The 24276-nt window shown below is 53.7% G+C and overlaps 1 protein-coding gene across 1 annotated transcript; it reads left to right on the forward strand.

Moving 5' to 3' along the window:
• Positions 1-202: 202 nt before the first annotated feature.
• IUM83_11930 (uncharacterized protein) lies at positions 203-24176 on the forward strand (the record flags this gene model as incomplete). The annotated part of the gene is made up of 3 exons (XM_067936522.1): positions 203-793; positions 22356-22910; positions 23166-24176. The coding sequence occupies 3 exons, from the start codon at positions 203-205 to the stop codon at positions 24174-24176; spliced, it is 2157 nt and encodes a 718-aa protein (XP_067792142.1).
• Positions 24177-24276: the final 100 nt, after the last annotated feature.

Genomic DNA, 24276 nt, shown 5'->3' on the forward strand with positions numbered 1-24276 from the left:
AGGCGAAAAATCTGTCAACGAAGTACGAGTGTTACTAGGCCTCTATTCGGTCGGTGACTTCCGCGGCGATTCTCTCCCCAACACGTGGGTCTCGTACATGAATGTCGTCCTGAAGGAGAACCCTGGATAGGCAACGTCGATATTGACGAAATTTGAAACTCATTTCAGCGACAGACCTTTTCACCAAATTCTTCAAGCAGCCATGAAGTTCTCCAGTATGGAGAGTGCTGCAACTAAAATCCAGGCGGAGAAGATTCAAGGGTATCTCGCGAGTAACCAATCTCCTCAAAAGGTTTTTCTATGGTTGAACCTTGACAACATGGGGATTGATCTGCCTGGTGATCCTTTGTTCACGACGTGGATGAAGCACGTCAAGGACTTCAACAAGAAGAACCCAAAGAGTCAGGAATCGGTATTTACACCAATTTGTATGTATTACAGCTGCTACATGGGAATGATCAACAAGGCGATGAACAATCCGAGCACTGTGAAAATCGCCAAACTACTGGAGAGGGAGCAGTCCAAGTACTGGTTAGATCATAGGGATCATCCGGAAAATGTGTTCCGTTTCATGGACTTGAACCAGGCTGACGAAAAGATTCTTGCCAATCGAAACTTCAAAAGTTGGGCTAAGTACCTGAATGACTTCAACCGTCGGTACCCCGAGGACAAAACGAGGATGATTGACCGTCTCCGGGCTTACTACAACGACATCAATCTTCTGACGAAATTAAATGCGGCAAAGGAGGACCCAAAGACAAAAAAGCAAGCGATGAACTTGGAAAGCGCTCTGGTAAACAAATGGATAGCTGAAAGGGAACCGCTGGCAGATCTTAAAATGCGATTCAATCATTTGGGATTCGCCGATGGGCTTCTTGATAGATATGACGAGAAGATCAAGGCACTAACAGGAGCTACTTCGTAGAATCAGAAGTTTTGAGCGGCATTTGGAGGTGGATAATCAACCGTATTTCAGTGCCTGTGTTTATTTTCTATTAGTCCTGCCACACAATGAATCTCGCTCAAACTCGTACCAAAAGCCATCACATCAAAACCAATAAATCGTCGTTTATACAGGAGTCGTGTCAGCAGCAGCCGTTTTAGCGACACCACCACAGGTTATGCCAACTTTCGATGCATTGTACATGCATAAGCAGTATCTCACTTCCCACGGAATTGCATAAACTCGAGCTTCTTGCCAGGGAATCCATAAAAAAGTAGATGAGGATAACTTCAGGCAGCAACCTTCCTGTCAATGATGGAGGACGTGAAGCATTAGACGGACCCTTTCGTGAGTCGAGTCCGGCCTCATCGACGAAGACCCATGCTATATATGCCAAGCACGCAATTGTTAAGAGTTATTCACTCACGTTTCTGCATACGAGCCAAACGCAAACTGCCTAAGGAACTCCACTTGTAGCGCAGATAGTTTTGGCAGTTTGTACCTGCTTGATCTGGATGATTTGGTTCACCCTAGTCAACATTGCACCGAACGAGACAGCGAACCGTGTCACGAACACGGAGAATTTCGACTACGGTTCGTTCTGGGTAACGGTAGCCACATTTAGGCTCTCGGTTGTCGCTGTAGGATATATTGGTGTTCTGGTCATTATCCTCCCGGAAGACACTTGAATCCAGCCCACAAGCGCTGCGTAATATTATATAAGTGATAATTAACTAGTGAGTTCACCCAATGTAGCGCGATGTCAAAAATATGTTTTGTGCTGGGTTATAAGCCTGTGCAAGCGAACCTGGCAAACTGGCAGCCGAAGTAACCAGTCTGCTTCCTGTCCTCGCGTCTGTCACTTCGTCCAAAACACTCCGCACGTCTTTTTTTGACTGACTAGATGGAGTATCCTGTCGATGTATAGTTCAAACAAGATGGATTATCAGTCGATTTTATGACGGAATTTCAGGGATTTGTGTTAGGACAGATAATTAGGTTTAGGACATTTTTAGGTATTAATACCCACAGGGCCAGTTCGAGTGGACATCAACTGCCTGCTAGCATTTTGTGCAGGACAATTTGTCCGCAAAATTCCAATTGCAAAGCGTGAGAACCGCCTAATGAAGGGGTTTTCAGAATAGGGCCAGTGCAAATAGCACTTTGCACCAGAATTTGCAGGATACTGTTCCTGCTTTCCCTCATTGGCTAAAAACGGTTAAAAACCATGGAGGCGGTGGAGTGGAGCGAGCTAGAGAGAAAGGTTGGGGAGATCAAGCGCAACACGGTGAGCACCCGCCCCCGAGCTGTGTACTAGAACTCATACGGTCGCTTTATCACGTGGATATTTTTTAACAAGCCTAACCTCGTGTCATCTGCATTTACTGAGCGGCTAGATGATTTGTCTGGGCTCTCTGTTAAACAAGTTCGTGGGCGCCTCAAACCCCTTCTCGATGGTGACGAATCACCCCCCCCCCCCCCTCAGTTTGACGCCCTGCACGTCGAAGTGTTCATGACTTGGCTCCTCACCCCCCAAAAAAGCCCGACGGTAGCCGTCTAAGCTACTCCTCTCTCAACACCCATCGAGCAGCATTCTTCAATTTGTATCGCGACTATGGGCGCGAGATGCCCCCCGAAATGGAGAAGGATCTGCGCCGCTACTTTAAAGGACTCAAGTGTGAGAAGGCGAGTGCTGCGTCGCGATGTGAAGTGCACGCGATGACAGGCAAGAATCCACTATCGTTTGAATTGTATCTCTACTTGTGTGAACAGCTTCTCAAGTTTCCATCAAACGACATGATTTTCGCGCGGACATACTTGATTGTAGCCTGGAATCTGATGTGCAGATCAGCTAACGCTTTTGGGACCTGGTACGCACAGTGAAGGGGGATGCACTGTGCATGTATTTTGCACACCAAAAGAACGGCCAAGATGGTAGCAGGCCGCGTGACGCCAGGCAAATTTACGCCAATCCTCTCCTACCATCGATCTGTCCAGTACTTGCCTTAGATATCTTCTGGTCCGCTACAGCGTTCGATGAAGGCGATCAACTATTTCCCGGTAGCAATACAGTACGAGCGGTTCCGCAAATGCTTGCAGCGCCTCCTACAATTTGATTCAGTGGCTGAAGAATTGCGCCGGAGAGGTGTCGATCGAGACGAGCTTGGTTCGCATTCAATGCGCAAAAGCGCAGCAACGTTCTGTGCCTCGTGGTCCACGGCGTGCCCCTCCTCAACATCTGTGCATCTTCGATCAGGATGGTCGCTGGGTGGCGAACAAAACACTTACCTTCGCTACGAAGCTGCAGGTGATAAGCACGTTGGAAGGACGGTGGCTAGATTCCCTCCAGATAGTCACGCGTTTGCGATGCTTCAACCTCATTTTGATGAACGCGACTAGCAGATCGAAGAAGCTATCGGGTGTGTGTTCCCTGGTTTGCCTTTGCACCTCACATACATCGGTGAATTCTGCTTGGCATCGATTTTCTACCACGCGTCATATCTGCGAGAACACTTACCTGCGAACCACATACTGTTTGAGTCAGCGCTATTTCAACACCCTCGACTATTACGTCAGTTATCAGTAAAGGTACGCTGCGGGTTTAGCGGACCCACCACACGCCTACAAGCCACAGGAGTACCCCCACACGTGTCAAATTCTGGGCAAAATGAAGAGCTTACAAGAAGCAAATCTGGAAATTATGGAGCGGATTGACTCCACGCGGCATGGAACGGTGAAAGCCATTGTTAGCGAGTTGGAGAGGCACGCGATTGGAGCCAACGCCGTGGCGTTTGATAGTCTAGATGAGGCGCTAAAGCGGTGCCCTGCCTCCGCTGTTGTTACGGAGCTAGTGCAGCAGGTTCACACAGGTACACATGATCACAGCAGTGAGCAACTCGGTGAGGATGGCCCGCCAACTATCCCAACCTTCAGGTGGGGTGGTCGTCTTCGTCGAGTTCCCTCAGATTTCAGGCTCCCTGACGGCTCGGTTGGGCTGTTGTGGGTGTTGTGGCAGTGCGGGAATGCTACCAAGAAGACCCCCCCCCCCGTTAGGATGCTGGACGGTAGCGATATACCGAGTCGCAACCTTCAGAAGCGTCTCAGTGACATCCGTTATCTGATGAGCATCGTTGAGGAGGGAGCAAAACGTACCGGCTTATGGCGCGCTAGTCAGACAGTCGAGGGGGCTGTAAAATGTTCAGTGCGTGTATGGGGAGGATTTTAGTTCCTCAGCTGACGGCATCAACTCGTAAGCGGCGAAGGGGGCAGCTTAGCTGGACGACGGTAGTGGCGCTTCACCGGCGGGCTCACAGACAGCAAAATACGTAATAGTGATTGGCCCCTTTTGTTGAGAAACTTTAGCTCTCATTGACTATAAATATGGCATTGCCGTGTCCTGCAAATGTCCTGCAAAATGCGTCTAACAATCATTTGCATGTGGCTTGCAGGGCCACCACGAACCTCTCACCGGTTTATTAGCCAAGTGAATTAATCAGATGTTGGACGAAGGTTAACCCATGTGATGCCCCTCTAATCGCGCAGTACCTGGAGTCGAAAGAGAGCTCTAACTGCAGAGATGATTTATCTCGTCAAATGGCCTGGAGCTGAGGATGGAGATGACGGGAGATCCTGTCGTGTCCGCGGGTGCTACAGAGTCCAGAGACAGTTGACACACCCTCTCAGTAAATAAAATAATTACTTGTGTTATTTCGAGATCTGGTCTTGTTCCCCCAGACACCGTCCCGCTCCGCGCAGACTTCATTAAATGAAAGTAACACAAAATAATATATATATTTTCTGACACGTTCATTTCGATGATTGACTGAGTAGTCGAGGGCATGGTTTGTATTGTTTGTGTTTAAAAGAAACTCAAATCAGTTGCTCTAACGAAGTGTATGCCTTGCTTTGCTTTGCTTGTTCAACCACACACTTGATGTCTACTTAATAATACACGGGGAGTTGATTGTGCAGCTGTGGACACAGCAGCGTTTAACGTTTTTGTACGCAGGATGATCGCTAAGAGGGTTGCAGCATTTGCTGATGTCAATGATTTTGTCGGAGTTGACTGTCCATGTCGCATGGCCTCACAAACTTGGAACACGGAACCGATTGTACTCTCATATCCCGGGTGTGAGAGCTGGGCACAGCAGCCACGACAGCAAGGAGAACGACGATGGAGGACTGGAACTTCATGGTTTGGCTCTTCAGTTGACGGGGCGTGTAACGGGCCAGGTGTGTGCACGTCACTAACTTACACGTAGCGTGAGGGAGCTTAGGTTCAGACTAGGAATTAAGACGACCAAGTAGGCAGTCTTGGTGAAAAATCAACTCTGTTTTATTTTAGAGCCAGGCCGGCTGCCCCCGGTCTCTTGCGAACCACTCAAATACATGTCAGCACCTAATTGTGTGAAATGGGGTCTGGCCCCCCTATTTCAACCAATCAGGCGATGCCGTTTCAGCACACGCTAGCCGTGTGCTGGCTCACCTGCTTATGTAAATTCAACCTACCTACTTATGTAACTGGGGGCCATTACATCACCCACCTCTTAAAGTTGCGCATACGCAACATGAGCACAATCACACATTTTCCAAAAGGACACCCGGAGAACACCGGAGAAACCTGACGCGGCGGAGGAACGGCGCTCGCTCTACCGAGCGACGTACGGCGATGGAGACGCAGCAAGCTGGCACACACCAAGCCACCGCCTCGCGAGGAGATACTTCAGGATCATTCAAGCGGTGAGCTTCGGCAGCGCGTCTGCGAAGAATCGTGGGATCAGGATCAGATGTGTTTCGTCAGTGTGTCGGAAGGGTGTGCGACATGTGGGACGTTTCGACCAACACTAGCCCAGTGGGAGGCGCAGCTCGCCGAGAAAACGCTCGGTGTTGAGGAGGTGTGATGGATCGCCAAGTACAAGCGCGCGCCCTCCCACGTTGCTCGAGCAGCGAATCGAGACGGCACTCAGGGGAGCCGTTTGCACTGGAGCCGCTCTTCGCCTTAACGTTCTCATTCACCAGGTCGCTGGCGTTCTCGTTCTTGTTCGCCGCGGGGCACGCCTCGGGATTGCTCGCAGACTCGGGCACTTTCTCGAACTCACTAACAACGTATGGAACGTCACGGAGAAGGTTGGCGCGATCCTCCCACGTATCATCTTCAGCAGGAAAACCGAGCCAGCATACCCGATACTTCCCCGCAGCCGGGATTGCGTGGCCACCGGAGCGATGATCACGTGCGCCACAATATTGTCGACAATCCAGCGGAGTTCGCCCGCCGAATCAACAATCGGCGGTGGACCCTCACGGCGGTACTGCGCCCGGTTGGCCGAGCGTGGACGAAGTTGTTTATGCTGTGAATCGATCGTGGGACGCGCACAAAAATGCTGAGCGAGCGGTGGTTCGCGCCTGGCGCGTTGAACGCGTGGCGACCGAGTTTCGACGGTCCAATCGCGAGTTGCTGACGCGTCTGCGGGACTTGGAGGGTCGCGTTTTCGGGTCGGATCAATCGGGGGCACGTCCACGCGAGCGGGAGCCTGGTTCAGATGGTTCAGTGGCTCGTGAGACACGTCGGTCTGGGCGCCCGACGCACGTTCCGCTAAGGGTTCCTGGTGAATCGAACACGGGATCTCGTTGGAGAACGTTGGGTGGAGGCGCAACGAGGACGGGATGTTCAGCGTGTATGCATCGCCAATGGACTTCAAGATCTTGAAAGGGCCAATGAACCGTGGCGCAAGTCTGTTTGCGCCGAGGTTTGTCACGGCGGAGGATCGGATACCTTCAGCAGACAGTAACACACGATCGCCTGTGTGAGATGAATCTTTGTTTTTTCGCCCATGTTTGTCTGCGTTCTCTTTCTGCTTGTCCACTGCAGCTTGCAGTGCATCTCGCACAAACCGTGCGATAGCTTGCCGTTGTAGCTCAAATTCCGTAACCGCTGCATGATCAGCGGGGTTCGCCGAAGACTTCGGCGCATAGTTGGCTATTGGGTCGTCCGATGGATGCGCTGCCGAGTGGCCAGCGGAGTCAAATAAAGTACGTTCCGTCCAGTCAGTGAGTGGAGTCGCCGCGTTGCGCGGTGCGGCGAGGGCTTTCTTCACTTGGGCGCGCATCACAGCATTAGCTCTCAATGCACTCGAAGACGAGTGTCGCGTCACCAGCGTCGCGGCCGGTTTCTGCCTCGCCGGCGTCTCTGTCAGCGGTAAGTCCACAGCGGCTGTTCGTCCCCCACCAAAAGTGGAGGTACGTGATCCCATGGGGAGACCCAACGAAAGCATAGCGGGGAAGCGCGGATGCCGCGCGGAGTTAATGAAGAATGGAGTCAGACCCATCGATGAGTGCACAGCGTTGTTCAAGGCGAACTCGGCCAACGGCAAGAATGCACTCCAGCTCGGGAATGATGTCGCGTAGCTGCGGATCATGTCTTCAACGACGCGGTTGACACGATCAGTCTGACCGTCCGTCTCCGGATGTGCCGCGGTCGACATCTTCAGCTTTGTGCCAAGCCATTCGAAGAGCTTGGACCAGAATGTGGCGGTGAGGGGGGGGGGGGGGTCTCGATCGGAGACCATCGATTCAGACAACCCATGGTGTCTAAACACCGCATCCAGGAAGAGCACCGCGGTTTCTTCCGCGGTGACGGTGTCGGACACTGGTGTGAGGTGGACCATCTTACTGAACCGTCCACGAACACGAGGACTCCAGTGCGGCCCTGCTCATCGGGAGGTAGCCCGAAGACAAAGTCCGGTGGGGATTGGGAGTGGGCACCGCAGGGCCTGTGGGGACGGCGACGGCTTTACTCGCTGGCAGATTTCACAAGTGCGCACCCGCGTGCGTACCCACTTGTACAAGTGTGGCCAGTAGAAATCTCGTGACACCGCCGCGAAAGTCTTTTTGCGTCGCAGGTGACCTCCGACAGGAGCATCATGATACTCGTGGATGATCCGCGCACGAAGGTCACCGTCGTTCGGCACCACGATGCTCGGGGCATTGAAGTGGTCGATGGCGTACATCAGTAGAGAGCCATCGAGACTATAACGCTCGATGTGACTGCGAATTGAGCGCGATAGAGCCTTCAGTGTCGCATCGCTGAGTGAGCGAAGGTGTGTCACGATGGCAGCATACTGTGCGTCATGTTCATACGCGGTAGTGATCTTCTCTCGCAACGACATCGCAGGGGTGACGCTCATCACATACAAGTTTGACGCCACACATGTCGAGCACGACTACTCGTCCTCATTGTCAGGTGTCTGACGCCCAAGTCCCTCGCGTGGATCGTACTCAGGACGCTGGGACAACGCGTCGGCGAGGATGTTGTTCTTGCCGGGCGTGGTGTGTACCACGAAATTATACTCAGAGAAGAATGACAGCAAACGAGCCACACGCTGATATAAATGAGGCGATTTCATCGCTTTCCGCAGCGATGCGTGGTCGGTGTAGACCGCAAATGCCTGCTCCCCGAGCAGGTAACCCTGAACTTGGCCAGAGCGTAGCGCATGGCGAGGAGCTCCTTGTCGTGCACTGGATAATTCTTCTCTGCCAGCTTCAACTGGCGGGACTGGTAGCTAACCACTCGCTCTCGACCCTCCTCGTCGAACTGCATCAGGGCACACCCGATGGCGAAGTCGCTCGCGTCACAGACGACGTGTAATGGATTCAACTCGTCCGCTAACATCAAGTCGGGCGCGGACGACAAGCTCTTCTTCACAGAGTCGAAGGCGACCTGGTGTTCCTGTCGCCACGACCACATAGTGTCTTTCTTCAGTAGCGACGACAATGGCTGGATCAGCTTGGCATTGTCCTTCATGTACTTGTGCAAGTAGTTCGCCATGCCCAGCCACTGACGCAGCTCGGTGGGATTCGCGGGAGTCGGCCACGAACATATTGACGCGACCTTCTCGGGGTCAGCACGGACTCCATCCTTGCTCACATAGCAGCCTAACACCGGGATCTCTGGTGCGCAAAACACACATTTCTTCAAGTTCAAGTTTGCGTACAGCTTGTTTTCTCGCATCACCGGGAAGACTTGTCGAAAGTGTTTCAGGTGGACTTCCGCGGCGCTGAGCTTGCCCTCAGCGCGACTGTGTACGAAGATATCATCGAAGCAACTCGGTCCGAAGTCGCGAAGTAGACGCAACACGTGAGAGACCATGCGATTAAATGTTGCCGGTGCGCTCGTCAATCCTTGGGGCATTACTAACCACTCCCAGAGAATGCCGCTCGGCGTGCTCACTGTGGTGAGAGGAATATCGCACTCTCTCATCAGGATCTGGTAGGACCTATCGGTCAGGTCGATGGCACTGTAGATCGCGCTACCCGCCATGGAGTCCAGCACCATGTCCTTCCGTGGGATTGGTGTCTGGGCGGGGATGGTGGCATCGTTCGGCTTGTTGAACGCGTGAACAATGCGCCACCCGCCCGTGGCCTTCTTCACGCAGAGGGTTGGACTCGAGTGCGGCGAGATGCTCTCACGCACATGGCCTGCCTTGCTGCGACTCTCAAAGAACTCGTCGATGGCTTTCACCTGATCCCGCGGAAGCGGTTACTACCGAGTGACACAATACTTCGTTCCAGGCACGAGGTCGCTCTCGTGGCGTACTCCGCTAGGGAGGAGGGTTCAGCGCGGGTTAGACAGTACCGTATCATGGCCTCGCGCATCCCAAACACGAAGACGTGCACCTGCGACGCCGTGTCGGTAGGGTGGATGGTGGTACACGACGCGAGGTGTCGTGTCTTCTGGATGTAGTCGCGCATGGGCATCTTGCTTTGCTTGAGGGCGGGTAATTCCGCATGAATGCGCGAACCATGTTATGGCGGCTCGGAGGCGAGCCGCAGATCACTCTGGAGGGCCTCCAGGGTGGGTAACGCGAGAGGATCCACGACGAGTTTGCCGAGGGCCCACTCCTTTTCCTTCCCGGGAATTCGGGAGAGTAGAAACTTGGCCTTCGCCGTCGGCGCCTCGACAATCCGCGAGGCGACAGCGATGTCAATCTCTCGAAACCAGCGGTTCAGTGGTAGTCGTTCGTCTCCCACGCAAGAATACGTGGACGTTTCCAGAGTCACGATATCGTTCTTGAATGAGCACGAGGGAGTTGACACGCGCCGATTCGCGTCGGCGAGCTCGCGTTCCATGAACTCTTGGGCGGCTTGGCGCTGTTGTTCCGGCATCGCTGAGTTCAGCAGCGATGTAACTACAGTCTCTCCTGACACGTCTGTGACGCGATGGAGAGCTTCCCACTCAATGCGCAAGAGGTGAGGGAAGGGACCGTGTTCCAGGGTCACCCCTGAAGGACCAGACGTCAGGACTTGGCTCATCTTGGTCCTGGTCGTTGGAAGGACTACCAAGTGCTACCAGGTATAATGGGCCAGGTGTGTGAACGTCACTAGCTTACACGTAGCGTGAGGAAGCTTTGGTTCAGACTAGGAATTAAGACGACCAAGTAAGTAGTCTTGGTGAAAAATCAACTCTGTTTTATTTTAGAGCCAGGCCGGCTGCCCCCGGTCTCTTGCGAACCACTCAAATACAGGTCAGCACCTAATTGGGTGAAATGGGGTCTGGCTCCCCCTATTTCAACCAATCAGGCGATGCCGTTTCAGCACACGCTAGCCGTGCGCTGAATCACCTACTAATGTAAATTCAACCTACCTACTTATGTAACTGGGGCCCAGTACAGGGCGGGTTAATCTGGCTTGGAAATTTGAGAACTACATGTCCATGACATACTGTCCTAATTCCTCTGTGATGTCCATTACCCCAACAGAAAATACGTGGTATGACGCTCACATTCGGCAATATGAGATTGCGTGCTCGACAGTAACTTGCGAAGTGACTTCCAGTAGCAGTTAGACAAAGCTCCCTAACGTTACTTGCCTTACAGGAGGGGCGTGCCTTCTAGTAGCACCCTCCAGCTCTGCAGCAGCAACCACTGATACTGATTATGCAATACCGCGGTTGACGCGACGTCGATTATGTAGTTGTAAAGGTTACGCGGTCCTGCTGTCGGTCGGTGTCAATCGGGCTGCAGCGTTGTCGGCGTCGTCGGTGCCGGCGTTGTCCTTGGTCTGGTTGTCATCATCGTCTGATCCAATACTCCATACTTCCCCCCCAACAAGGCACAACACACTCAGACCACCTTCGAGGCACATCCACTTGTGACTGCATCCATGTCAGGTCGGTACAACCAACTTCGACTGCAACAGGGTCAAGTTGTATCCATCTCATGGGATCGACCATAACGTTGCTGCCAGCCACCGTAGGACTCCCAAGTTCTAACTGCAATGATTCAACAGCATGACATTCAGTATACTTTATTTGGCTGGCCTCGAGCGCAACGCCTTGCAGCGACGCGTGCTCGCGGATCTCAGCGGTCTTGTCGAGATCAGAATCGTGGTAGAACTTCAAGCGGGAGCCGTGAACATCCCGTGAGTAGGTGGCAGATAAGAATTGAGTAAGGTAGGGCCTTTGTTACCTGAAAGGGCCCCAACCAGCGCACGAGCAGTTAACTGCCCTGCACTCGCTAGTCGACACGCGACCATCCCCCTCGGTAAAGTTGCACAGAATACCCTTGGAGCGGGCCACTGGGGCCACGCGCTGCTGCTCGCGGCGTTGGCAGACGACGCGGTGCATCCCATACAGGCTGCGGCCTAGCACTTCAACTGGTTGATGAACCGAGTTACGGCTTGGCGTGTGTTTACCAAAGCAGATCTCCGATCTAGAAGCTCAACCGTCACATTCATACCGTGGTGCCCCTGGGGGTTACAATGTGCCATTACAAACAGGCCCTTCAATAACGTCTTCGCCCCCGCCGGCAGCCACAACTTCCCGTCAACTTCAATCCCCTCTTCAGTCGTCACAGCGGTATCCGGTGCGTCTGTTCTGTGCTGCTGCTGCACCTGAACAATCTCCTACCTCGTCGGCCACGTGAACATGTCGTCCTGCAGTGGCCGTTGCTCAGACGATGTCTGCGCCGACCTCGTCGCGACTCGTTTTACAGCGAGAGACTCCACCGCAAATGGGTGCGCTGGCTGCCCCCAGCGAGAAATGATGTTAGCCCACAGATTGCATTCCCCGGCAATTTGGTGGATGACATAGCGGCAGCCCACCAACTTCAGTGTCCAGCGCTGCAGTCTTTCTTTGACGTGCTGCTTCACCTCCCGGTCGGGCGTGAAGATTTGTATGAGGTTCGAGAGATCGCAGTACGTGTGAAAACCCTTTTCACGCACAAGCATGTAGTCGAGGTCCCCACAAGCCTTGACGATGGAGTACACATCCTTCTCCACTATTGAGCAGTTCTTCTGTGCGTTTTTGAACAGACCTCCACGACAGACCAGCAGCTCGTGCTGCTGCCCCTCCGCCGGGACGTCTTCCTGCCAATTCATAACTTAAGTTAAAACCATCGCGTATCCAGTGAGCGAAGCATCCGAAAACATACCCACAGTCGCCACTTTGTGGGGGAATACCAACTTGCAAGAGCGCTCGACCATCTCGAGTGTCCTCTGAAATGTTGCCTTCTCATCATTGTTCCATTCCAAGACAATGCATTGAGCTACTCCGCTCTCAACACGAACGGATCAAGTCTGTTCAACCGGTTTCGAGACTTTGGACATACTATGGGCAAGACATTGGAGTTGGAGCTGACAACGTCCTACAAGGGTCCCAATCACAAGCTTGCTAATGATGCGTCAACAGGTGTCAGCGTTATCAAGACTGGAAAAGACCCGCCGATGTTCGATTTATACAGCGTTTTGCGCGACAAAATGCTCGCTCTCTCAGGCAAGGAGATGACCTTTTCTCATCCATACATCGTGACAGCCTGGAATCTCATATGCCGTTCCTCCGATGCTTTTGAAATCCGACACGCACACATGAAATGGAGAGGCGATACAAATCAGATCTACTTTGCGCACACGATGTGTCAGGCTAATGTCACACGGGTGCCACCGCGAGGGCGCGGTGGCCCATTACAGTCCTGTATAGGTTTAATGGTTGGGACGGTCATTAGTGCCGCGATCATCCCAACATTCAATCTCAGAGTCATATTTCCTGGACGCCTGTGTAAGACGGTAACGACCTCAAGCCCGTTAAACCTGGAAGTACTTAGTGATCCGTCCAACGACCAAGATGAACAATACGTCCACCCTCGGAGGGGCGACCGGCATGTCGCTCGAACACGCCAGGTTTCCTCATCTGTCGCTGTTCGAGTGGGAGGCACTGCACATACTCGCTGCAGTGTCAGGTGGCGGCTTCATCAAGACATTGCTGACTGCTGGCACAGATCAACAACAACACCTAGCTGCCCAAGCGTTCATGGCACGTGAGCTCGCCGACCTCCGTCAGCGTGCGACGACTCCCACGTTGACCAACTACAAGACTGACATCGTCAAGCATGATGTCTCCACGTACAGCGGTGAAGGCGAGGGCCGCCTTCACCTTAACCGCTGGTTCTGCGAGGTGGTCATCGCGATTGAAGCTCGGCAGTTGTCTACCGAGCTCGCGCGCACTCGCTTTCTTCTGTCCGAGCTGGCAGGGAATGCAAAAGAATGGGCGCTCGGCAAGCTCGTCGCCGACACCCCCTGCTTCCCGACTATGGCATTCATGAAGGCCGACCTGCGGATCGCGATCGAGCCACCCCAAGATAAGAGCGTCCAGCGATCACCCTTCCAGCCGTTGAAGCCAGGACGCATTCCCATGCTCGTTGCATCCAGCACGCGCGGCACCTCGTGTCGTGCATCACGACGCATCCAGTGGGCATGGCTACACAAGTCCATGTCTTCATCTCCGGCATGAACTCTGGCTGCCAGCGTTTCTACCTGACTCGGAAGACTCCATCGACACTGGAAGAGGCTTTCGCAGTTGCGCTACGCGAAGCCTACAGTGTGACGGCGTCACAGGCATTCGACGTCTCTCAAGCCCCGGTGCTTGAGCCGGAGCCGATGGAGGCGGATGCCATTCAGCATTATGGTGGACGTCGGGGGCCGACGTCGTCGTCTCGAGCAACAACATCGCCATCGACGCGCAGTCCGCGTCCGATGCTGTGCTTCTGCTGTGGTAAACCGGGACACCGCGCGCCGTTGCCCATGCAGACGAACATCACAATCGCGAACGAAGTCGCCGGTCCAAAACAACGGCGACAACCAGTAGGTGCGAGGCGACCTACTGGTCGTGGAAAGAGCGATGGTTCTCTGGTGGTAGAACCACCTCCTAGCCCTCCCGTACTGCATGCACAACACATCCGGCAGTGACGTGAGACTGATCGTGTTCAGTCTCCACGTTGACGACGCGAAGCGGACGCTTCGCGCACTGCTGAACTCAGGCGCGACAAACAACTTCGTTCGCGCCGAAAGCCTGTTGGTGTTACCAGCGGACATGAGCATTCGTGAAGGGCCTGGAGAAATGATATTGAATTACGCTGGTGGAAAGCCGCGGCGTCCGCCGCGGCGCTCCGCCACCTTCGCGTACGAGTTCGATTGGTTCCGTAGTTCCAGGGAGTTCGTGGTGATCGATCTGAGCGCTTCGTTCGAGTGCGTCTTCGGCATCCCGTGGCTGACTAGTGGCTCTGGATGACTAGTGGCTCTCCAGTGGTGAAGAGCAAGAAGATGTGGTTGAGCATGGGTTCCCGCGAGTGGTCGAGCGGGAGCTCTCTGATGACGCCGACGCGGTCGTGTCCAGCGACGCACGTCCAGGCGCCGATGCCGTGTCCCGGCGCCCCCGTTTACCGGCCATGATCGAACCTGGGCTCTCCTCGGCAGACTCGGATGACACTCCGCGTCCGGTTCGCCGTCGCAGCCGTAAAACCGCGCCGCCCTCGTGCGCCATCGGCGGACTCGATCAAGGCTGAGTCTGAGGTGATCTCAATCCTGGTGGGGGACGACGCGGAGACGCCTCTGCGTATGCGCGACGTCGAGGCCGCACGTCCTCTGCGTGACGACGTCGAGATCACTCGGCAATCTGGTCTCTCGTGGAAACACTTCCTCCGTGAGTTCAAGAAGGGCGAGATTAAGCGAGTGTGCATGGTCGTCGCTGAAGACACTGAGATCATCGCGATCGTCGACGACAGCCCGTCGGACCTGGCTTCCGACGCGAGGATACGCCCGAAAGGAGCTGAGCCGAAGAGAGCTCGCCTAGCACGCTACGCAGCTAAGTCGTTGCCGGCACTTGAAGCGTCTGGCAACCCAGTCTCTCTGCTTGTGCGTGAGTTCATGGATATCTTCCCGGACAAGGTCCCAGTCACTCTTCCACCCGACTGCGGAGTTCGGCACGAGATCGACTCGTGGGAGGTGCGAACTACGGTGTGACGCGACTGTGGCCGCTTCCCCGCGACCAGGTCGAACCCATCGACGCCTTCTTTGAGAGTCGCCGGCACGCCGGCCACGTTTGATAAAGCCTGTCCTCACACACCAGCCCGACGTTCTGCGTGAAGAAAACAGCCGGCGGATGGCTGAACGTCCACGCCTTCAACAAGCTCAACGACGTCACTATTCCGGGAAATACGCTGATCCAGAGGAAAGAAATGTTGCTGGACACTATGCCTGGCAGCACCAAGTACAGTGCCATTGATCTGATAGATGGCTTCTATCAGATATTGATGCGCGAAGATGACGTGCTGACTGCGGTCAGCACGCCTAGCGGGAAGTTGTGGGAATGGCATGTGATGCCACAGGGCTCAAGAATGCCCTCGCCAGCTTTAACCGCATGGTGTCCAGCTTGCTTCGGCCGTACAGAGACTTCGCGCCTAGTTACTTCGACAACATTTTCATTCACAGTCGTGGCGAGGGCGGCATCACGGACGTCGAGGTACATCTCCAACAACTGCGGAAGGTGTTAGCGGTGGTGTGGGAGAATAAACTGTACGCTAACTCGAAGAAGTGTATTTTCTGCCCCCCGAGATTCCCGTGCTCGGGAGCTACGTCAGCAAGGATAGTGTCCGTGCTGACCCCGAGAAGATCGAGGTCGTCTGTGCGTGGCCTACGCCTCAGGGCCAGAAGCAGCTCCGACGGTGGCTGGGTCTCGCGACGCACCTCCACCACTACTCGAAGAACTTTGCGTCGACCATCTGTCCGCTGTCCCAGCTACTCAAGGCCGACGCCACGTGGCCGTAGCGTCCCGATCACCAGGCCGCCTTCGACGCGGTGAAGACGGGCCTGCCCACTGCGCCTCCGACCATTCGAAGTCTTTCCACATGGTGTGCGACGCAAGCGACTTCGCAATAGGCTGCGCCCAAAAGCAGTTTGATGATGAGGAACGCGAACGAGTGGTGAGAAACCAGTCGCGTCAGCTGAAGTCGGCGGAGCGAAACTACCCTGTACACAACAAGGAGCTGCTAGCCGTGCGCTACGCACTCATCAAATTCCGCGTGCATCTGTTGGGTGAGCAGACCTTCGTTATCGACACAGATCATGCGTCGCTGCGGACAGCCCCCACGTGTCCAAGCGCATTATGCTCTGGCTCTCGTTGTGCTCCGAGTACAACTTTGTCGAACACTATAACCCGGACAAGACCAACATCCTCGCCGACGCGCTCTCACATCGGCCAGACTACGTGCAGTCGGGTCGCTACGCTGTTTGCGAAGATGACGACGACTGTGCAGTGCGCGTCACGGAAGGAGTCGCTGCTGTCGATGTTGCGACGACCAGCCCGCTTCGTGACCTGGTAACGGTCCCGTTCGAGTCGGAAGCGGAGTGCTCCGAGATGATCAGGTACCTGAGGGATCCGTCAGCAGCGGTGCGGCCCCCTTTTATACCCACGTAGCCGTGCCCGCGTCGTCCGCTACGGACTGGATGTAGCCCTGCTGACCTACTGCGTCGACCGCTCGGACCCGCCACGCATCGTCGTCGCGCTGGGCGACGATGTCCGTGCTCGGCTAATCCACGAGTTCCACGGCGCGCCCAGCGGCGGCCACCTCGGACGTGAGAAGCCGTTCGCGTCGCTGTCCCGGGAATTCTACTGACTGCATAGGTAAACTCGGCAGACGTGGATGCCGCATGACATTCACGTAAACGGTGCATACCCGGTCGAAGCATCAACCGCGTTGTTGATGGCGAACTCCACCATCGACAAACACTCGATCCAGTACTGGAACGAGTGAGTGTAGCTCTTCAAAATGCCGACGAGAACGCGATTCATGTGCTCGGTTTGACCGTCCGTCTGCGGATGGTCTGCCGTCGACATGGAAAGCTGGCTCCCAAGAAGTGTAAACACTTCATGCCACAGGTGCGCTGTGAAGCGCGGGTCTCTGTCCGACACGATGTCGGACGGCATGCCATGGTGTTTGAACACCATGTCGACGAACAGACGGGCCGTCTGCTTCGCGGTCACCTCTGCCGGCACCGCAGCAAGATGTACCATCTTGCTGATGCGGTCTACGAAGACCACAACGCCGGTGTTCCCTCCACTATCCGGGGGAAGCCTAAAGTTGAAATCCATAGACATGGACTTCCAACACTCCGACGGAGTCGGTAGTGATGGCAATGGAGCCTGCGCGAATGGCGCAGGCTTTACGCGTTGGCATACCTCGCAAGCACGGACGTTCATGTGCACCTACTTGTACTGGTGGAGAATGTAAAAGTCACGCGTGGTAAGAACGTATGTCTTCTCACGCCCGATATGTCCCGCGGTCGGGGCATGGTGATATTCGCACATGATCCTGAGTCGCGGGTCATGGTCGTTTGACACAACAACGCGGTCCGCGTTGTCGTTGGCTGTGTTGTAGAGAAGTAGTCCCTCGTGCACCCGGTGACGGTACGCAGGTGCACGAAGGTGCTTGGGCAGCTTCTGAGGGGCCTTGTCAGAAGACGTTGGGCCATAGGCCAGCAAGAGCTTCGCGTCCGCGTCGTGCGCGTACGCGGCCTTCACATCATCCAACAGAGATGATGTGGGTTTGCTCGATCGCATGGCGTCAATGGCATTGACATCAACAGCTTCTGCATAGTCCGGCCGACGTGATAACGCGTCGGCCACCTCATTCAACCTTCCGGGTTTGTATTCGACCTGGCAGTTATACTCCGCAAAGAATGAGAGCCATCTCGCCATTCTTTGTGATATGTGTGTGATTTCACTGCAGTGCGCAGAGATGCAGGGTCGGAGTAGACCCCGAACGGTCTACTCCCAAGCAAATACACTCGGAACTTTGCGAGTGCGTACTTCATGGCAAGGAGTTCCTTGTCATGCACCAGATAGTTGCGCTCAGCTACTTCAGTTGACGTGATTGGTGTGTAGACGACACAATCCAATCACGGCCTTCGTGATCGTGCTGCATCAACGCACATCCAATCGCAAAATCGGATGCGTCGCACACTACGTGGAGTGGGCGATCTTGGTTAGCCACTGCCAAGATCGGCGCCTCAGTCAAACCCGGCTTGACTGCATCGAATGCATTTTGACAGTCGACTGTACAAATCCACACAGCTTCTATCGTAAGAAGCTGTGACAGCGGGCGAACCTTGCCCGCGAAGGTCTCCACGTACTCATACAAGTACGTGGCCAAGCCAAGGAAATGCCTCAATTCCTGGACACTTGAAGTTCGGCCTTTCATCTTTGATTTTTTCCTGGTCAGGGCGGACACCGTTCTTCTCCACGAGACACTCGAGGACGGGTGTCTCGCTCGCCCCGCAGATACGGTTGCATCGTTCAGCTTGTTGTACGCATGAACGATGCGTCATCCACCTTATCGCTTCTTGACACATAATGTCGGGGTGCTGTGTGGGGACTTCGATGATTCCTGCACTGGTCCTGCTTTGGTACGACTTATGAAGTCGTCGTGGATCGCGTCCACTTAATCTCGCGGTGTGGCCACTGCCACATGACACAATGCTTCGTGCCCGGCACGACATCAATCACGTGCTGAATCCCCTTATCCCGCGGAAGCTCCGTAGGAATCTCTTCTGGGAGTACGTCCTTGTACTCCCACAGTAATGCATAATAGGAATTCGACTTCCGCGAGTCCCAGCCTTGTTCCTCGAAGCGTTCTCGCTTCGTCTGTGCACTGAGAGTGTCCTCACTCTCCGTGGTACTTCCCATGAAGAGCTGCCTCAGGTCATCACTCTCGCTCTTCCCTCTTTAGCTGTCTGAAAGAACGAAGACCTGCTCGATGCGTCCATCGTGCTAGCCGCGCGAGAAGCGCTTCCAGCTCATGCCTGGAAGCGAAGTCAACTTCGACGCCTTCATCCCCTTCATCGGAGGATTAGCGAGTTCAATCTCCCGATACTGGTACCCAGCATTGGGACGCTTCAAGACGTTCAGCGTCTCGACGTCCGGTATCACCGCCCTCTGTCTGCCCGACAGACAGTCCATGTAGTGTCTTGATCCTGGACCGATTGTTACACAGCGATCTCCACCCGCGCTGTCTTCTTGTTGTGCGGAGCCGGGCTCCACACGGTGTTTCTTCTTGTCCCGGCCCGGCCGTGGACCGTTGTTCCCCCGGCGGACCCTGTCCACGGGCGCGCAACATTAAGCCCTGCTTGGTTACGTGTTTCCTCGTGTAGCTCGGCTGCGCGGTCGTGCTCCTTCACCGACGGACCCTGTCCACATGCGCACGATATCAAGCCCAGCTTGATAGTATGGTGCTTCGTCGTGCAGCTTAGTCTTCACGATGGCACCTGATGCCAATCGAACGTCCAGAAGACTTCGAGGTATATATATATCCTCGAAGTAAAGACTCGACAAGCTCCGTAGTTGAACAAAGTTGTTCGAAGCGCCCGAATCTACCAAACGGAAGAGAGTCGCTCGCGTCCTTCGAATAAACCTTCAAGATGACTAGGTTCGACCTGCCACCTTGTTTCCTGCAGCGAGATCTTGTCGGACCGGGGGCTGCCGCCCTCCGTGTTGCTTGCACGATATCGGCACGCGTGACTACATTACCAGTAGGGTGCCCCGCGCCTACAGTTTTTTTTGCTGGTCCGCGGCGAAGCGTGGGATTGCCACGACGGCCACCTCCGTTGGGTATGGGAGCTGTGCACTCCCTTGCAAAGTCACAAAAAAATCCTTCCCCAACGGAAGCATCGAACACTGCATCATTGCGGCTGGTAGTCAGCATCCGTTGCATTCGAGAGCTCCACCGGTCCCGGAAATCGCGTCCTCGCTACCGGGCGTGGTTGCTGCCTCGAGACTTTCGCATGCCGTTTGTCCTACCACATGCTAAACGCTTCTTACATAGCAAGAGCGATCGCAGCGACGAGAGTACTCGGGTACTCTCGGAAGAGATAGGTCTTCACTGCTCCATCTCTTAGTCCCTTTATGATCGTGATGACATTGGTTGTCTTGTCTATTGGGTTAATCACAATGTTCGAGACCGAGGAGTTTGAGATTCCTGACAGATCGGTTCGTCATGCCTGGGCGTTGTGGAGTTGCGACAATAAATCCAAGCAGCTAACGTCACTTTGCTTGATTGCTGGACGTGATATGCCGTGTCGTAAGCAGAAAAGTGATTGAGTGAGCATCCGTATCTAAGGACGATGGATAGAGAGCGCTGCTGCCCCCAAAAGCCTAGTGAACCACAAGCAAACAGTCGAAAAAGCAACACAAGTATACCGAGAGAGTGCGCATGCACGCCAGCGGCGTCGCCGTCAGTTGAGCCGCGCCACCGTCGCCAAACTGCTGCCGAAGAAACACACGTTTGCTTAGGTGATGTGTCTTAATATTGCTTTAGATATTCCGTTCGTTCTAGGGTTGTAGAACTGTTCCACTACCGTGCGTTTCTTATCAGGAGTTGTTGTGTCTGTTGCTTGCCCGCGGGTTTCCGTCAGAATCATCTTGCTACCAATCACAGGCGTGTATGTCGACCGTACAGTACAACAATAGGTATATTGTGCTGTAGTATAGTGCTGATATCATCTTTTCTTTAGTAACAGAAATAGGTAGTTTAGTTGTTTATTTCACAGCACGACTGCCCCAAACGGATATAGTACAGTAGTCGAAGCTAAAACCGAACATAACCGCAATACTAAATGGATAATTCGCCTTCATTTTTTACCAGTCACACTCCAAGAGAGCACTGCTTGAAACTGATACTTATTGTAGTGGGCCTACTTTGGCTCACTACTTGAGCTTACACGTCGCGCTACGTGTATGAGGAAGCGTAGGAGTTTATTAATAATTTGAATTAATTATACTTGAGTCCACAAGTATAATATAAATCAAATAAAACACCAAGTAGCTAGTTTAAGGTAAAATGCGAACCGTATTGTTTGTAAATTGATCTTCCTCTAAAATCTGCTAAAAGTGTTTATCATCTATGAAAGGGGTTGGCAGCGGCTGGCTGTCAGAGCCCCGCTAATATGCATGTCTCTGATTGGTAGAAAGATGCTGCTTTCTACCAATAGGATCTTTGGGTATGTGTGGACCACTCACTGTGGTGGCCCACTTCAATGTATCCATTGGTGTGTCTTACACCAAGGTGAGGAAGTATCTAAAACTTTTAACAGATAACTTATCTGTTAAATTCACAAGTGGCTTGTAGCCACTTGTGCGTGTAACCCCATTACACTTATGCCCAATAATACGGACGTGTTAGCTCGCACGGACCGTACAATGAACCCAAATTGTCTGGGTTATTGGTCAGCTACTTTTATTCTACACTCAAATCGTCGCACTTTCGAAACCTGAGTCGAACGTTTTGATCGAGAAATATTGGCAATCTATGAAGCTTGAGAAATTACCCTCAACTCACCTATGTTGTAAAGTTTCATGCTACCTAAAAGCAGGCAAGGTCTAGTTCAATCCACTGGTGTTTACTTGACCATGACATGCATTCTCTATTGTTGATTTTATTTTCCGCGGATGATGCCATTTGCGCCCAGGGTGCACTCTAGTTTTCCTCCGTACCTGCAGTTACGGTTGTATTGTACTTTTTCTATTTTAGTACAATATATTATAATGTCTATTTACACAGCTACAGCTATAGTATACCTGATACTCCCAGATTGAAACTCCTGTTGAACATCTTAGCTTACCTACGTTGAACATCGTTGCTCCCAAGTTCACCAAATAAAACGTCCACAGCCTCAATGATAAAAGGGTCGATTCCGGTGGCCGCCTGTGGTGTATTGGATCAGACGACGACGACAACCAGACCAAGGACGACGCCGACGACACTGCAGCCCGATTGACACCGACCGACAGCAGGACCGCGTAACCTCTACAACTACATAATCGACGTCGCGTCAACCGCGGTACTGCATACTCAGCATCAGTGGTTGCTGCTGCAGAGCTGGAGGGTGCTACTAGAGGGCACGCCCCTCCTGTAAGGCAAGTAGCTTTAGGAAGCTTTGTCTAACTGCTAAAGGAACTCACTTCGCAACTTTGGTTCGAGCGCGCAGCGATATAAAGCATTCTTTGACGAAACCAAGAACAAGCATCGCAATGCCAGGCATGGTAGACTACGAACTCGACACAGAAGGCGACGTTACGATGACCGTGCTTTAGCCGATCTTCGAGGTGGTGGCCGCACCGGAGCTTGCCGTGTGGAGCCAGGCTGCAATTACTTCGTTCATCCGAGTGCGCAGACAGTATGAGACCAAGATCACTGAGCGATGCTCGACCACGGGCGAAGTTCCAGAAACCGTGGCCTGGAGTATGCGGACGTCTCCAAAATCCCGGGTGCTGGAGCATGTAGCTCACTACATTCTCAAGACGAAGATGGAGAATGTGACCGATGCTATGTTTCTCGCGGAGGTGAAGCGTAAGATTGGAGGAGCGGTGAACGACCGAGTCCCCGACGTGTCCCGGTTCTTCGCTGAGCTGAAGATGGACTTGGGCGAGGTCGATGTCGAAGCCCGGATCGTGAAGTATTATATGGGTTTCGCCAGGTTGGTCGAAGACAATGGTCTTACTGGTTTGTTGGGCCGTGGGGGAGCTGTAGATGAGACGGGTCGGCAGAGGATGAAGATGAGATGCAAGATGCTATTGAAACATGTGGCCGCCGAGATTTTGAAAGTTGAGTTGACTGGAATAGTCGAGTTGACTCATCGCGAGGCGAAGGTGAATGACCTCGCTCTCCACGAGCTGACGATTGAACGAGCGACACACCAACAACAGTACTGTCTAATACGGAGCGAAGTGAAGCCGAATAGTACACTACGCCCCAACGAGGACAACAGCACGGCTGTCAAAGTTCACAACCGACCTGCTAAGCAACTGTCGAAACCAAAGAGTGGCCGAGGTGGTGACAGTAATGCTGAAGGACCTCGGAAACCTTCTCGCGACGAGTGTTTGGTGTGCAAGGGTCTGCATTAGGCCCGAGACTGCTCGGCCGCATCGGCGGAGCAGAAGGCCTACGTGGAGAAGATACTGCGTGAGAGACGGAGCCGTCCACAGGAACGGGTCAAGACGATCACTACTGATGGTGAACCTGCATTCCGTAGCGCTGTGATCAACGGCATGCTCGATGTTCCTTTCTGTCCTGTCACGGGCTCAGATGTTAACATTATTGGTCGCCGAGTGATGGCTGAACTGAGGGATTTAATTCCGGAGCTGCCGACGGTGACTATTGATCCGCCTCTAGAAGTTGTTGCCGCTGGTGGCAATTTGATGCTGTGTCACGAGAAGGTTCAACTCGACGTGCAAATCGTAACGGCGGTGGGACCTCTGTGTTTGCATGGCATCGAGTGCATATGGCTTGAGCCCCTCGAAGAAGAACTGCTGCTTGGCAAGTCGACCTTGCAGTCGATTGGCGTGGACTTCTATGGGGTGTTCGAGCAGTTGGCTCAGCAACACATTGATGCCGCCGGGTTTGAAGCCGATGACATCCCCAGTAACCAGATGCATGTGTTGGGGGCTCGCAAGGACAACAAAACCACTAGTTTGTTGCACAACATGGTCGATGAGGCAATCAATGCAGGATTTGAACCGACTATGGCTGACCAACTTCGCCAACTGGTGATCGAGTACTCTGACGTTTTTCGGGTCAGCCTCGGTCGTGACGAAGCTACCGACGCCCAACCACTTGACGTGTGGCTACAGGAGGGTGCTCAGCTCCATCGTAGTGGCGTCCGGCGGTATCCCGAGGTCCAGCGCCAGTTCCTGCAGGAGTATGTGCGAGAATTGGAGGAAGCAGGATTAGTAGGGCTAAACTCCCAGCGTCGGTGGGCATGTCCATCGCTCCCGGTGGCTAAGCGTGTCACCGATGAATACCGGATTACAATCGACTACAGACCCGCGAATCGGCTCACCGTGCTGCTAGACGGCGCGGCACCGAACATTGCTGTAGTGACAGAGTCTGTGGTGTCGTGTAGGAACACACGCTAAATTATACATTGGCACACTTTCCCCACAACAACACCCACCAAGTCACCGAAGACTCAATGGGCTTGTTAGGGTTAGAACCTGAAGGCCCAGGAACTTTCCC

The sequence above is a fragment of the Phytophthora cinnamomi genome (genome assembly GCF_018691715.1).
Source record: "Phytophthora cinnamomi strain GKB4 chromosome Unknown Contig37, whole genome shotgun sequence".
NCBI lineage: Eukaryota > Oomycota > Peronosporomycetes > Peronosporales > Peronosporaceae > Phytophthora > Phytophthora cinnamomi.